The 17,235-nt window shown below is 43.4% G+C and overlaps 1 protein-coding gene across 2 annotated transcripts in view; it reads left to right on the forward strand.

The window, feature by feature from the left end:
* GALNT9 (polypeptide N-acetylgalactosaminyltransferase 9) overlaps window positions 1-15,268 on the forward strand; it is a 204,534-nt gene extending 189,266 nt beyond the window's left edge. For both annotated transcript variants that reach the window (XM_082203220.1, XM_082203221.1), the window contains 2 exons: window positions 12,523-12,690; window positions 14,593-15,268. In XM_082203220.1, coding sequence (XP_082059346.1) covers window positions 12,523-12,690; window positions 14,593-14,739 — 315 coding nt within the window. In that variant the 3' untranslated portion in view covers window positions 14,740-15,268. The remainder of the gene's footprint in view (window positions 1-12,522; window positions 12,691-14,592) is intronic.
* Window positions 15,269-17,235: the final 1,967 nt, after the last annotated feature.

The following is a 17,235-nucleotide window of genomic DNA, read 5'->3' on the forward strand; positions in this document are numbered from 1 at the left end:
CGCTGGGTGGCCTACCAGGACCTTCCCAACTCTATGGTACTATGTATTCACCTCCTCCCGTATCCCACCAACCCCAAGGCTGTCAATCCATCTGTCTTCTGCAGGGGCAAACGAAGGCATCATGACACCCGGGGCGGGACGTCACTACACAGGGTGCATGTGTAGCATCGCTACGTAAGATGCATGCACCCTACATAGCGATGCCACACATGCGCTGTACATAGCGGTTTGCTGGTGGCGCCGCTCCAGCACCATACGGACAGTACTGGGATCCTCTGCTTGCCTCCTCCGTTCGCAGTTGTGGTGGCAACAGAGGGATCCCACCGCTGTCCGGCTGGCGCTCAAGCGGCGCCAGCGGCAAACTGCTATGTACAGCGCATGTGCGACATCATTATGTACAGCACATGCGTGCGACGCTGCACATGAACTATACATAGTGGTTTGCCGATGGCGCCTGAATCCTCTGCTCGCGGCTACAGCAGCGAACGGAGGATCCTCCACATGTGGCTGCGCAATGGCTGCTCACGCAACCACGAGCCCCGCGGGGTGCCTTCTTGTCACACCCCCCCCAGACATGGTGCCTGGGGGCGACCACCACTCCTGCCCCCCCCCCCCGTTGTGATGCCACTGCTCTTCTGCACCCTGTGGAATTCAGGTCTTTAGTCATGGCCACATCCAATCCTTTAAACTTTGACTCAGTATTAAATACACAGTTTTAATCTTCTCAGAACCCATAGGGATTTCAGCCCATATATTCATATTTCTAGGCTTGAATTTTGAATCATTTCTTTAATTATTATTATTTTTTCATTCTAAACCATTCCTCTGCATTTTGCCCTAACCATTCAAAGACGATGATGATTATTTTATTCTGTCTGCCTTGAGGTTTTAAAAGAAAATCTCTTCTGATCATGCTTCTATTGCTATTCCTTACTTTTTAATGAAAATCAGATATCATTTAAATCCCAGATGGTCCCCCTCCCCACATAACCCTCCTACCACAATGCCATTTTAGCTCTTTCTGATGTGCCTTCCAAATTGGAACGGCATTAATGAATTGTCACTCATGCATTCATGCATAAATAATTCTGACCTTATCACCCACCAAACAATTACCTGAAGTTTAGCCGTACATGTTATTGGTTTGGACTGTGGGTGTCAGCTTGAACATTAATATTACAGGCAAAATTATGTGTGTGTGTTCCTTTCTTAATTGTTGCAGCTGAACCAACTGGGTGCTCTGTTGTCACTGTCACAACATCCATCTTGGATGGGCTTGTGGCACTTTCCGCAGCAAATTTGGCCTTTGGTAAATCGGGGGTGTGGAGGGGGAGGAAGAGAGAAACAGAAAAGAGCCACTTAATTAGATTCAAGTAAGGTTTTCGTGCAGAGCCCTATTTAGCAAGATGCTGACACAAGTTCACCTGGCTTTTAATTATGTTGGCCATTTTCCTGATAGCCAAACAAGAGTTAGTCCACATCCTCCAAGAACCTGCCTTGTACAAAAGGAACACGATGAGGGGAAATGGTTCTGGCTGCCCTATATTTTTCTGACAATCTCTTGGCCCAATGGTATTGTTGTGTGCCACCCCAATCTCCAAGTGGAATTCCCAGAGGCACTTACACAGGGTTTGTGTTTCCTTTGGAGAATGAGGCACAGAGGAGACTGTGGTGTCTTTCTGATGTGTGGTTTATTCACACATATATACAGCCTGAGCCTATGATGGAATGGTTTGCAGCATTAACACTCCAATAGGGTCTTCTCCCTTAGATTCAAGCAGAAATCAGCCATCTTTCCTTCTTTGCCTTTCCAACCTGCTTTCTCCCCCTTTCTCCCCCATCACACACAACTCTGCCCTAAGATCACTTCAGGAGGAAACTAGCCTGTCTTATATTTTAACACTTGTTAGTATTATAGGGATTAGAATTCTGGCACCCACCAAGTCATAACACTATTTATTGATGTGTTAGTTTTATTGAATTATGTATAATCTGCAATGCATAAACACACACACACAGAATCCTCCAACAACAATAGCAACATCAATAAAGACAGGTTGGTTAAAAGGGGGGAGTGCCGCATTCCAACGTCCTGTCTGAACTGCTCAGGGATGTGTGTTTTTTAAAAAAGGGGGTATCAAGTTCTATGGGCAGGGAGTTCCGCAGGGCAGAGAGTTCCTCATTAAAACTCAGTCCATGGTAAAGGATGATTGAACCCCAAGGATGTGGGCAACCACCAAGTTTCCCATTGAAAGTTCTCAGCAACTGAGGTGGGGCATAAGGAATCAGGTGGTACTTTGGGCCACATCCAATATTAGCCCTGCTCAGAGTAGACCCTTGAAATTAGTGGGCATGAGAAACTTTGGTCTATTTGTTGTAATGGATCTACTCCAAGCACTCTTAGTTAACCACAACCCTTTGTGAATTAACAAAATGACATTGAACCCGGCCTGGAGGCAAATTGGCGATAACTATAACAGCAACAGTCACCCTCAAAGCATCTCGTCTTAGAATCATAGAATTATAGAGTTGGAAGGAAACTCCAAGGATTATCTTAGTCCAACACTCTTCCTTACACTTTATCTTCCAGAGAATGTCCCTCTGGGCTTTGATTTTCTCTTCCCCCCCCCCCCCGCCCTCCATACCAGAAAAGCTGGATGAAATATCGTACGCATGTGACACCTTGTCATGGTCCGGTCCACAGGCGATCAAAGTCCCGGCTGAGGATGTTGGGACCAGGGGCAAGATGGCAGGGTGGGAGCAGGAACAAGAGTCCAGAAGCCAGGAGTCCAGAAGCCAAGAGTCTGAGGGTCAGAGAGCTGGGAGTCAAGAAGCCAAGGGTCCAAGGGTCAGGAAGCAGGGAGTCACGAAAACAAGGGTCCAAGGATCATGAAGCAAGGAGTCATGAAGTCAAGGTTCCGAGGATCAGGAAACAAGAAGCCAAAGGCAGGAAGCGTGTTGCTGTGGCAACGAGCCAAAGGGAAATGCTGACCTTATATCCCTTCCCGGCTCTTGCTACCAGGTGCTGTGGGTTACCAATTGGCCTCACCTGTGTGGCCACGCCTTGCCTCTTCATTTTTTAAAAAAATATTTTTTATTGCTTTTTTCCAGATAAAGATATACGTTCATTTTACAAAAAGACATCAACAACAAAGAAAGAAAAGAAAAGAAGAAAATATAGATCATTTCAAAACTTATTTCAGTTTCCTATCGGACTTCCCCACATCTCCCTCACAGTGCATTATTAACAATAAAGATATCAACAAATTATAACCTTGTTTCATGCGTTTCATTTATACTTTCATGAACTTACGTTTTAGTTTAAATTACTTATTTTCAATTTAGTCTAGAAAAACCAATATAATATCATTTTCAACATTTAAACCTTGGTTCTTTCATTAATTATTATTTAATTTCATATGTCCTCCACTCTCTTTGCTGGTGCTAATCTTTCCAAATCGTGCGAATTCTTATATTTCATATAATTTATAAAACTTTTGCAGATAGTCCTTAAATTTTCTCCAGTCCTCCTCCATCGCTTCTTCCCCCAAGTCTCGGATCCTGGCAGTCATCTCGGCCAATTCCATATAGTCCATCAGCTGCGTTTGCCATTCTTCCAGTGTGGGCAAATCTTGAGTCTTCCAGTGCTTTGCGATAAGAATCCTTGCTGCTGTAGTTGCATACATAAAAAACGTTCTATCCTTCTTTAACACCTTTTGGCCAACAATGCCCAATAGGAAGGCCTCTGGTTTCTTGGGGAAGGTGTACTTAAACACCTTTTTTAACTCATTATATATCATTTCCCAGAAGGCCTTCACTTTAGGGCACGTCCACCATAGGTGAAAGAATGTCCCTTCAGCCTCTTTACACTTCCAACATCTATTATCAGTCAAATGATATATCTTTGCTATTTTGACTGGGGTCATGTACCACCTGTATATCATTTTCATAATGTTTTCTTTCAGGGCATTACATGCCGTAAATTTCATACCGGTGGTCCATAACCTTTCCCAGTCTTCAAACATGATGTTGTACCCAATATCTTGAGCCCACTTTATCATGGCCGATTTAACTGTCTCATCCTGAGTGTTCCATTTAAGCAGCAAGTTATACATTCTTGATAATAACTTAGTCTTTGGTTCTAGCAATTCTGTCTCTAGTTTCGATTTTTCCACCTGGAAGCCTGTTTTTTTTTTATCCATCTTAAACACCTCTTGAATCTGGGCATAATGAAACCAGTCTTGCACCTTGTCCTTTAGTTTTTCATAACTCTGTAATCTCCAGTTATCTCCAATTTTTTCTATTATTTCCCCATATGTCGGCCAACCGACCTCCATATTGGGTCTTTTCCGCGCCTTGGCCTCCACTGGTGATAACCACCTCGGGGTCTTACTTTCTAACAGGTCCTTATATTTTGTCCAGACTATGAAAATTGCTTTTCTGACAATATGATTTTTAAACATTTTGTGTGTTTTTACCTTGTCGTACCACAAATACGCATGCCATCCTAAAGAGTTGTTAAACCCTTCCAGATCTAGGACATCAGTGTTCTTAAGCAAAAACCAATCTTTCATCCAGCAGAAGGCGGCAGCTTCATAATATAACCTTAAGTCTGGCAGGGCAAACCCCCCTCTTTCTTTTGCATCAGTTAGTATTTTAAACTTTATTCGGGGCTTTTTGCCCTGCCAAAAAAACTTTGAGATATCCTTCTGCCACTTTCCAAAACATTCCACTCTGTCCACGATCTGTAAGGTTTGAAACAAAAATAACATCTTTGGCAAAACATTCATTTTTATAGCTGCTATTCGGCCCAACAAGGAAAGTTTCAATCTTGACCAAATTTCTAGATCTTTTTTCACTTCTGTCCAACATTTTTCATCACGCCTTGCCTCTTCAGAACAAACTTAGGAAGGCCCCAGTCCTGCAAAACCCTGGTGGTCACAAGGCCTGGCTCCTGCACACACTCCTGACACACCTGGTTAATTAGGATAGTCTGGAAATGGGACTGTCAGCTGAATCCAAGGTCCTGACTCTTGGTTTTGTCCCCTGGCTGCTGGCTTCCAGCTCCTGGAGTTCCTGAGGCTGCTGCACATGTACAGAGCATGGCAAACCACCTATTGATTGAATGCAGGCAGGCGGAAGTTTGCTTAGCACTTTCAAACCAGCTTCAGGTTGGCATGAGAAATGTTTCAGTGCCAGGTGGGACCGCGTCTGTGCTTGAAGGATGAGGGATGGGTTTTTAATGTTTGATGCTTTATTACGTTTGATATATCCTGTAAGTGGCTGGGGAAACCCAGACAGATGGGCGGGGTATAAATAATAAAATTATTATTACGACGGTGATGATGATTTGCGTGTCTGCTTAACATCGTCGGCTGCTAGCTGTCAGACCTCTTCACACTCTCTGCCTGAGCATCCTTGAGAGAGGCTGGTGCAGCTGCAGCCCTCACACCAAATTAATTTTGCAAATTGTGGCGAAATGAGGGAAGCTTTTTCGGCTTTGTGAACGTTAATTAACTCGGCTACATAAGAAGGATCCCAGCCCTTTGCTACCTGCAAAATGTTCCGCTGAGATAAAATAATAATAAAAAGCGCCACATCTTCATGGTGGGGGTTCACCATTTCTTGCTAAATATGCTTTGCAAATTATTATTATTATTAAACCCTAATGGTAAAGAACACCTCTGCTGCGTGGTCAAGATAGTTCTCAGAGGGAAAACCTTTGTCTAGGATGGGGGACTTATGGCCCTACAGGTTCTGTGGGACTACAGATCCCATCATCTCTGACCATTCACAGTGTTGGTTGGGGCTGATGAGAGTTAGAGCCCTTCATCATCTGGAGGGCCAGCAGATCCCCAGCCGGCCATGTTTCCTGATTTGAAAAAGTCCCATTCCATTATTAACCTCAAGATATCTTTCCCTTTGATTTAACTGAAGTGTGAGAAGATAGGGTGGTGGGCTTCCAAGTGCCTGAGATTGGTAGGATCAGGCTGACTAATTTTGTTTTTAAGGGAAGTCCTTCCTTAAAAAACAAAAAAACAAAAACCCTTTCTGCACTGATTTTGTGAAAATTAAGTCTTGGCTCTAAATAACAATAACAACAATAATAATGACTAGTTCTTAGGAGCACATTGGACAGCCTTCCTGACTTCTCATACTTATAGGACAGCCCAGCCAAGGATGTAATGGGTTTTTCATGTTAAATGAAAAACAAAAGCAGAAAATCCTGCATCCCAGACACAAGAATTTCACTGATTTTTTCTACCCTTTCAGTAATTTTCAAATCCAATTTCTTTTCTCATGACTAGAAGAGAGGGGGGCGGGGAGAGAGAAAAATTCAGCACAGCACGTGGCAAGTGTGAATGCTCTGTACAACAGAGGAGGGAACAGCTCTGTGATAGAGTATGTACCAGGTCTCAGGCTCAATCACTGGAATCTCCAAAAAGAGCTGGAAAATAATCCTGTCCTCAAAACCTAGAGAACTATTGTCAGCCTGTGTAGATAATAGTGTTAAGAAGGGTTTGGGGAGGCAGGTGGAGTCAGTCTGGATGATGTCCTTGGATCCATTCCTGGCCTGTGATTCTGTATCCAGTGAGGGTTAGAATCCAGTAGAGGATGTTGCTGAACTGGTCAGACAAGTTTCTTTATAAGACAATGAGCTTAGCTGGCCACTGAAGTGCTCTCATCCTTATCTCAAACAATGGGCTAGGTTGCAATAGCTGCAGCTAAGTGATGGAGAACAATAGGCCAAATAGTGGCTGAGATGCAAAGAGTTGCTTATACAGTGGTACCTTGGTTCTCAAATGGCTTAGTTGTTGAACAAATCGGCTCTTGAATGCTGCAAACCCAAAAGTACGTGTTCTAGTTTGTGAACATTTTTGGGAACCTGAATGTCCGGTGCGGCTTTCGTTTGAGTTCAGGAAGCTCTGCAGCCAATCAGAAGCTGTGCCTTGGTTTTCAAATGGTTTCAGGACTCAAACCAACTCCTGGATTATTTTCGGGAACCAAGGTTTCACTGTACTGCACTGGACTTTGGGGCTCCTCTGGTAACCCAACAGAGAATCCAGCTCTCTCTGTAACTTGGGGACTTCCGGGTTAGCGCCTCCGGCAATGGCGGATTTCCTCTGATTGGGAGGAATCCGCTCCATGGAAATTAGGGTCTGGACCGCCACGGCGAGGCGGAGACCCATTAAAAACCACAGGCGGGAGAAGCCTGTGGACGTGGGATTCGGCTGGCACCTTTTGTGCCTCCCCTACTCGCGGGGAAACCCGGTTTCGGGGATCCGGAGCGACGTGGGGTGAGCGGTGCGGTGCTTCAAATCGACTGCTTCTTTCACGGAGTGAAGCCGCATTGCTGTTGCCGGAGAGCGCTGACTTTTTCCTGTGGGCAATTGGACTCTAAACAACTACCCGTGAGTAGAACGGAAAATTGGATCTCTAAATATCTTAATTTGGCATCAAAACGGGAAGGTTCCAAACAGGAAGTCCGCCTTCCTCCTTTGTAAATAGATTGAAGCAAAGACGTTGCAAGCTAAAGCCTGGAAAGTCTTTTGTAAAGGATTAAATCTCCATCGGTTAAAATTACTAAACCCCCCTTGGAAGCAGGAGAAGAGGGGGGAAATTTTAGATCGTTCAAGCCTGCAGGAGAGAGAGTGAAGAAAGATAAATTATCACTGTTTCGAACCTGGGAATGGGCTGCCAGTAAGATTGACGTTTTGGGAAAGTTCATTGACTGTGTATAAAATGTATGTTGACAGACTGTTAAATAAGAGAAATATATTGTTTCCATTGTTTCCTTTTGCACTTAAAAAGGAGTAAAAAAATAACTGAAAATCAAAACTAACTTTGTTGCTGGATCTGCACTTAAAAGGATGAATACAAATAGAAACTGTTTCCTCTAGAGGGAGCTTTCGAAACTGTTGCAGGAGTGGAGCTGGGGAATTTTCCAGCTGTAGAGATTAAAGACCGTGAGAATCAGAGATTGACCTTGGACAAGAATGTTGACAGAAGAAGCCTTAGTGATTGCATTTTGCAAGACAAGTGCTTTATTGGAACAGCTTCATGAGAAGACGGACGTGATGATTATTAAAATTGACAATTTGGGACAAAAAATGACTGATGTGGGACTAAAAGTGAATACCTATGCAGAAACTACTCAGGATTTGATTCAGGAATCTGTTTTGACATGGCAAGCTGTGGAGAAAACGAAGGAGAAAGTTGTTGTTGAACCTCAAGTAACTCAAGCAGAGAGAGCCCCGGCCTCACAGAGGCAATTTGATGAACATAAGCTGTTGCCTTTTACGATCGAAGATAGAGAAAGCCAGATTTGGTGGGATGGAGCCCCACTTGGATTGGAGAAGGAAAGTTGGATAGATCCTCTTATGCAGGGATGTTCTGGCCTTTGGGATTTGGGTCAGGGGGAGATTGGTGCTCTGAAATATCTTTTGGACTTTAGTTCTGACTATGGAGAATGGGCTGACCTGTCGAGAAGGAAGAAGGACATTGTTAGCTTGGAGTTTCCCCGAGATCTACTCCTCAGTGCCAAAGGAAGGAAATTAAGAACAAGATCAGCAGAAGATAAAGTAAAGTACATCTATAAATACGAAGAAGAGCTGCAGAAGGGACATGGAAAAGAGTTAAGAGCCTCGGACAGAAGGTCACCAGGTTGATGGACCATATGGAATTGATAGAAAGGACTGACAGAATCCGAGACCAGGGAGAAGAGACGGTGGAAGAAGATTGGGGGGAAAGTTTTTTTTTAAAAAAAATTATTTAGAGTGTTGCAAAATTAATGAGTGTTAGAAAAATGTTGGAATGAAATTATATGGCTTTAGTAGAAATGTTATAAGAAGTTTAGTATAAATAAGTTTTAGGGTTTTAATGGTAAGATAAGGTTAAAATAAATTAAGATAACTAAATGATAGAAAACAGTGAAAGATGGAAAGGATTTGCTGAAATAATTAATAACTAGAACACAAAAAGGGAGGTGTGAGGAGGTCGATGAAACAAGCTAATGAAAGATAAAAATATGGAAATATTGGATGTGTTTTTAATTGTTTTTGCTTTTGTTTTGATGTATTGTGTCTTTTGCTTTTTTATATGTACTGTAATGTTTTGATTTGTATTGTTTATTTTTTTCTCTTTCTTTTTTATTTCTCTCTTTATTTCTTAAACTTTTAATAAATATTATTTTTTTAAAAAGAGAGAGAGAGAGAATCCAGCTCTGCAGACATGCTAATGCTGTGAGCTCCTCCATCCCATGCTCAGATTGTTTAATTGATCATCACAATTATAACAAATAAAGGCTTAACGTATCTCGCTTTGCATGTCATGAGTCTATCTCATATATCACTTTCACCTCTTAAGTTGAATTACTGAAATAAATGAACTTTTCCACAATATTCTAATTTTTTGAGTTTCACCTGTACATGTGTAAATAAAGCCACATATGCTAAAGAGACCACAGTCTCCGCTGACCTCCGTTTCCAAGGAAATCAAACCCTGAGTAAGTTCCTGGAACCCCTGGGATCTCTCACTGCCCGGAGGATGTGACGGCGTGTAAACAATATTTTGTGGCATGGACCCCTGGTTTGACTCTGTAGAAGGCAGCTACCTATCTTCCTAAAAAGAATAAGAAATAACTGCATCAGTTCCCCTTTGGAAACAGAACTAGAAAACCCAGAGCTCCAGGCTTGCTGGGGTTTATAAACACTCTTAGGGGAAGTTCCAGCGGTTTTGAGAAATGCTGCCTTCATGATATACCACCAGCTCTCCTCTTACTTGCTTTCACAACCCTGGCCACCCCCCCAGTAAGACCCCACTACAATCAGTACATTAAGGGAAAAAATCCTTGCATCCCCCCAGCACATTCAATTTCCTTCCCTCCTGGTGCCTTGCATTTGCTCCGCAGATGGCTTCTTTATTAAGAACAGCTTCCGACATGCAATCTAGTCATTTAAAAAAGGAGAACAAAGAGTGAATTCCAAAGGGCATTCTACTCCTACAGGAAAGATTAGCATATTATGTGCTGGTTGTGTTAAGCCATTACTGCTCGCAAGCAGCGGAACGCATGAACTTTCTTTCCCTCCCCTCCCCCCTTTTCTTCCGTTCTTTTCTTTTCAAAGAGCCCTAAAGTAACAGATGCCATTTATGGGACCTCTGCATATTTATAGGCAGGGCTGTTTTCGCTCCATGTTAAAATGAATGCAGAATCCCCCACTGTAGAATTTCAGAAAGCCATCGTGGATAGATGGGGAGGACAGGGCCGTCTTAAGCATATCCGGCGCCATGGTGCAAAGCTCCCGTCAGTCCCCCCCCCCTTTCCCAGAGTTTTTTAGGGAGGACAGCACTGCTGGCGGGGCTGGAGGAGACGGGCAGCGGCTGGATGGCGGCTCCTCCGGCGGGGGCTGGACGTGGTGCCTCCCGGCTCAGCTGGCTGCTTCATGCCACAGTGGCCATGGCAGACAGAGGCTCCGGGTGCGGCGCTGCTTCAGCATGGCATGGCAGAGGTGGGTGAAGGTGGTGAGCTCATGCCTTAGGTGTCGCGTCCAGCCTCCACCTCTTCCCTGGTGCCCTCCAGAACTTGGCGCCCTGGTGCCCTGCGCCACTAGCCTCTATGGGTAAGACGCCCCTGAGTGGGGAAGCCGTTGAGCATCTGCTCTGCATGCAGAAGGGTCAGAGAGGTCTGAAACATGAGCGTCACTGCCAGTCAGGGTAGTCTTCAACCTTTTCAGACCCAGGATTCACTTTTAACCCAAACGTGTTTGGGGGACCCATCTCTTTTCTTTTCTTTTCTTTTCTTTTCTTTTCATGATATTTATTAAATTTTCCACTTTAACGATCCAATAAAAACCACATTTAATCATTCCTAATTATAATACATTTTTAATTATGGTGCTGGAGGAGACTCTTGAGAGTCCCATGGACTGCAAGAAGATCAAACCTATCCATTCTTAAGGAAATCAGCCCTGAGTGCTCACTGGAAGGACAGATCCTAAAGCTGAGGCTCCAATACTTTGGCCACCTCATGAGAAGAGAAGACTCCCTGGAAAAAACCCTGATGTTGGGAAAGATGGAGGGCACAAGGAGAAGGGAACGACAGAGGACGAGATGGTTGGACAGTGTTCTCGAAGCTACCAGCATGAGTTTGACCAAACTGCGGGAGGCAGTGGAAGACAGGAGTGCCTGGTGTGCTTTGGTCCATGGGGTCATGAAGAGTTGGACACGACTAAACAAATAAACAACAACAATTATAGTACAACAAAACAGCCGAATAATCAGGGAGTGATGATCTAATATTGTTTCTGCATTCCTTAATTAGTTCAGGTAGTCTCGATAAACATTTCCAATGTTGATCCTTCATTTATTTTTAACAGCCTCTGAGTTCATTTAACAAGCGGGTTAATCCTTTGTAGTTCTGTGTGAAATATTGTCCTGTTGTAATCCAACGTTCTCATCCACTTTCACTTTCTGCACAAAGACATCTCTTAGTGAGTCACAGTCAAGATCGAGGGATGTCGCCTTTCACCATTAGATAACCAAAGTTCCCTCCTGTAATCTTATTCCAGCTGCTAGCAAGCTGATGTCTCCGTAAAAAAAACGCCATAGCTCCCATTTTAAATTCTTTTTATCATTCCATTAAAGGTCTTTGCCGGAATCATAGCCCAAATTTCACACAGTCAATTTTGTAGTTGAACTATAACAATAACGATAACAAGATTGGGGGTCCCATTTCTTAATGTTTTACCATATATGTGCAAGGTGGTAGTGCTCCTGTTGTGACCCATCTTGGATCAGACCATCACCTGCTAGTGGATACAAAGGAAAATACTGCAGTCAACAGAATTCAACTCTCTGCTATCTAGTCAGTGAGCGGGACAGGGGTGCTATCTCGCCCTCAGGATTGTGGGTGCCTGCCTCTGCATCTGAGGCACACACACACACACACACACACACACACACACACACACACACAAACACTCCCTGGAAAAGGGGTGCCTTGCTGGCTGGCTGCAGAGGGCAGAGCTGAACTGCTTCTCTCTCGCAGGCAGCACCACTGACACCTGCCAGCTTTTCTCATGGGCTTTGTGGGTCCCAGCCCTCACAATTATATTATTGTGGGTGCCCAGGCACCCACGGCCCCTTGCGGTTGGCTCCTATTGAGTGGAGGGTTTAATCCTGTTTCCCCAGTGCATTCCCTGAGTCTTATCATCCATGAATTTACCTAAACCTTTTGTGGGTACCAATTCCATAGCTTAACCACACGCTTTATGAAGAAGTCCTTTCTTTTCCCTTTACTGACTCTTCCAACAGTCAGTTTTGCAGGATGTCCTAGACAGCAAGCGTTAAAGAGAGAGGGAGAAAAACAACTCTACTCACACGTCTGGGGGTTAAGGGAAAGCTTTATACTAATGCAAAGAGTCTCAATTGCAAGGCAAGCTTGACCTTTAGCACGTCTTGCTTTTTCAGAAATGCCTCATGGCTTACTTGACTGCATCCTTCTCTGTTTTAATTTGGTTCCAGCTTGTTCGTTACAGCTCCGAAGGACTTCTGCAGCTGGGCCCTCTGGGATCTACTGCATTTCTGCCCGACTCCAAATGTCTCGTTGACGATGGGAAAGGAAGGACCCCCACTCTGAAGAAATGTGAAGACACCTTGAGGCCGGCACAGAGGCTGTGGGATTTTACACAGGTATTGGAGCCAGCTGTGCAGGCAAGCAAGCAGGGCCTGTGACAAAGTATTAAAGTGTTTTGTGTTTGTGTTCAGGATTCTCAGTAGTCTCTTCCATCTCCCTTTCCCCAGGTTTGTCACTTGCCCTCATCAGATTTCAGCAATCTTTTGTAATATGGCATCCTGTGTGAGGCCCAAGAGTTGGCGCTGCCAAATGGGTCTTCTCAATTTTGCGCCCCCTCAGCTCAGTGGCCTGTGCAGCAGAACCGCCCACACCACCCTAAATCCAGCGCCCATGTTCCGAAAAAGTTTATGTTTTGTTTTGTTGCCAAAGGCAGCCTTTCTTTTGAATTCAGTCAAAAAAATTCACTTGTGAGTAAAGACTTTGGGCTTTCATGGTTGCGCAACTGCTGGGAATTACAAACTGGGAGCGTTGCTGTTGCGCTCAGGTCTTGTTTCCAGACATATAATAATAATAATAATAATAATAATAATAATAATAATAATACATTATTATTTATACCCCACTCATCTAGCAACTGAGTTGGCTACTGTGTAAACATGTGGCTGAACTAGATGGACTTTAGCCAGATTCATCAGGGCTCTTCGATTCCTAGCTGATATTGACAGGCTTGAAATCAAATTAAATAGATATCTAATAGCAGATTTGTAAATATATTCCAGTAAGTTGTTCAATGGATTTAAGGGTAGACTGTATCCTCCAATGCTTTTAATTTTTCTCCTTTGCCATTTCTCCCCCCCCCCATAATTTTTTATAAAATCTTCTGTTTTACATTTTAGAATGTCCATTTAAACAACCTTAAAATATCAATGACTTCCCTTCTTCTCTTTCCATGGTTCATTTAGCATAACATAAATCCCTGCATATTTTGTATAAACTAAACCATTCAGGATTCCATTACGTTTACATATGTTCTTCTTGTTCTCTTATTCTATATGTTAAGTCTGCAACCTGCGCATATTCCATCGGCTTAAATTCCCATTCTTCTTTAGCTGAGATTTCCCTCGTTTTCCATTTTGGGGCTAACAAAGCACAGGTTGCAGTAGTGGCATACATAAATAACCTTTTTTGACACCTGGGAATTTCTGTCTGAATTATCCCCAACAAAAAGGATTCTGTTTTGTTTTGTTTTTTTGAGAAGTACTTGTAAACTTTTTTTTTTCAATTCATTATGAATTATTTCCCTAACCCTCTGCCATTTCTCTAAGGCCTTGATCTGTTTCCCCAAGTCCACCATATATCGGTTTTCAGTATTTGTTTGTTTATTTATTTGTTTGTTTATTTATTATTGCAAAGTAACTACATTGAAACAAAGCATACGTAAAAATACAATAACAAATAAAGCAAAGTATAAAAGAAAAGATGAAGAAAGAAAGAAAGAAAGAAAGAAAGAAAGAAAGAAAGAAAGAAAGAAAGAAAGAATAATGAAAGTGAAGAGAGAAAGTAGAAAAGAAATAGAAAATAGAAGAATGGTTAAAGAAAAAATACTTTAGAAAAACCATTAACACCTTTTTTACATAAATCATAAGTGATAAATAATTGACTTCCACCTATCTCACAACCCTCCCTTTCATACTTGATATGCCTATCTTTATTTCATTATTATCCTTATCTTAATATGTATATATATGTATTTACATTTTCCTTTCCATTCACAAGATCATTCTAAACACAGCCAGATTTCTACCCGTGAAGCTTGCCTTTCAAAATATTCATTCAGAGAGTCCCATTCCTTCTTGATTAGAGAAGCTTTTAATGTTTAATAGACTATTGTATTTTAATATTCTGTTGGAAGCCACCCAGAGTGGCTGGGTACAAATAATAAATTGTTGTTGTTGTTATTATTGATTATATTTTCTGGTTTGTGTCTTATTGTGTATTCGTTTCTTTCACCCCTACAGAACGGCCCAATCATCAGCCGAGACACTGGCCGGTGTCTAGAAGTAGAGATGTCAAAGGATGCCAACTTTGGGCTCCGATTAGTCGTACAAAGATGCTCGGGGCAAAAATGGATGATCAGAAACTGGATCAAGCATGGCCGGCATTGATTCAGAGCTGGGAAGATGCTTACTCTTCTGGAGTCCTTTGACCAGTACGTGGGCGCCCCTCCAAGAGATTCAGGTTAAAGAGGACTATTGTGATGAGAAGAAGACAGCTCATTGAAGGAGAAGGTTTACTGCTGGGCACACGTTCTTTTATTTTTTTAAAGAAAGGAAAGATGGAGACTGGCATTCCACCTAAGGCCACGGAAGTGATACACCTGTACCTAGACCGTATCATTTCAGACTAGGGCTTGTAGGCGCACATGATACAATCACCTCTCCATTAAGGAAAAGAAACCCCTGCATATAGAAAACCAGCATGTCAGGGGAAAACTCGTCTCTTTGATATGCTCTTTTCTAAGTTCACTAAGTTCTAAGTTCCTAAGGAGGAACTTTCAATCACGTGAGTCTGAAGCTTCATAGTCCTAGCAAAGGTTTATCACCTTGGTGAGAGCTGAGCCTATCCTCATAACAATGGATGCCCCAGAAAGACTTGTGCAAGCTTTCTGCTTTTTTTGGAACTCAGTCGGAGAGGAACCACATAAGCCAGACTTTGCGTCCACTTTCTGGGAGGAAACAGGAGGGCAGCCATATTTGGGTCAGGTTTGCAGGACAGATCAGTCTCGTGCCTCACTGAAGAAGGTCCCACGGCAGAAGGATCTGTTAGCTTTAAGTTGCTGACTGATGCACAACTCTTATGGTGAACAGAACCGTGTGCCTTTTCTACTGTACTTCCTATCCAAGCGGACTGGGGAAATCCCACCTCTTCAGCATGTCTGAGTAACTATTCTGAACAATAACATCGACGACGACGGCAAAATACTCTGTAAATAAATTACACTGCAAAAGAAAGAAAAGAAAAGAAAATCTAATGTTTCCAGAGTGTTTGCCTTGGAGTCTCAGTTTAATTGTTCTTAATTATTCTGGGGGGGGAAAGGGAGAGTGGGAACAGATGGGGCATTCTTAGAACAGTGGGGCTGGTCCAGGGGTCTGCAACCCGCGGCTCCGGAGCCGCATGTGGCTCTTTTACACCTTTGCCGCGGCTCCGGGGCGGATACTAGCAAGGGGAGGAGGCGCATTGTGCACCCCGACACTCCCCACTGTGATGGGCGCTGTACTGGCTGTGACGTCGCATGGGGGCGGTGCGTGTGTTAGTTACGCACTGTCCCGACGTCACCTTCCCACCCGCTGTCAGATTGCGGCTCTGGAGATATATTTGTTTTAAATGTCGCAACGGTTTTGTGGCTCCCAGGTTTTTTTTTTCCTTCGGAAATGGGTCCAAGTGGCTCTTTTTGTCTTAAAGGTTGCAGACCCCTGGGCTGGTCCATTCATCCGGAAGCAAATTCAGGAGGGGGGGAGAATCCACCAGTCTCAAGAGCAGATTTGTGCTTTTTAAACACCTGCATTTTTGTATTGAATAAGGCAAACGCCAGGCCCACAGCATACTGCAATAGCTGCCAGTGCTCTGTGAGGCCCCACCCCAAATGTCTGCCTTGGGCACCATTTTTATTTTACTGCTCCCCCCCCCCAGTGAGCAGCTTCTGGCTGCCATCCCCCTTTCGTTCCCCCAGTCCTGAATATGAAGGTCACACGCACACCATATATTTAAAACACTATTATACCACTTTGTTTAATAATTAAGAATGCCTTTTTCCATAATAGTTGGCTGATTTCTATTTTTAACTCCTTTATATTTTTAACTGTATGGTTTTATATGTAATTGCTGGAAACCACAAATCCCGATATCATATAAGGAACAAACAATACTCACAGACAATCCTTGGATTGTTAAGGGTGCTGGGAACTGTAGCTCTGTGAGAACAGCGCTCTTAACAAACTACAGCTCCCAGGATTCTCCGTAACAGTTAAAATGGTATTTATAGTGTGAATGCAACCCAAGTCATTGTAGAGTATGGTACAAGAGACTGGTGCCATGTTTGGTAGTAGAAACCATCTTTCTGCTTCCTCCTCTCACAATGCTTCAGAATAAATCAACTTCCAGGGCTTGGGGGTGGGAATCCAAAAAGGGTTAGAAGACACTTTAAAACGAAGGGCAGGGCAGGCATCGGAGAGGACCCACCAATAGGTTGCATTTTTGCCACAGGTCCTCTCATCCCCAGAGCCAGGAAAAGATGGGTGTTCGAAGTGGGAAACTTTATAAGGCTATGTGCAGCATGGGTAGGCAAACTAAGGCCCGGGGGCCAGATCTGGCCCAGTCACCTTCTAAATCCAGCCCGCGGACGGTCCGAGAATCAGCATGTTTTTACATGAGTAGAATGTGTGCTTTTATTTAAAATGCATTTCTGAGTTATTTGTGGGGCATGGTTATTTGTTCATTATTTTTTTCAAAATATAGTCTGCCCCCCCACACGTCTGAGGGACAGTGGACCCTGCTGACCCCTGATGTGTAGCCTTATAAAAATAAGCTTAAATTGGACAATCTTACCATGTTGGGAAGGTGAGCCAGCATTCAGTTTGCAGACTAATACTGTTCTCGTTCAA

Source organism: Podarcis vaucheri (genome assembly GCF_965113315.1).
Source record: "Podarcis vaucheri genome assembly, chromosome: 16".
NCBI lineage: Eukaryota > Metazoa > Chordata > Lepidosauria > Squamata > Lacertidae > Podarcis > Podarcis vaucheri.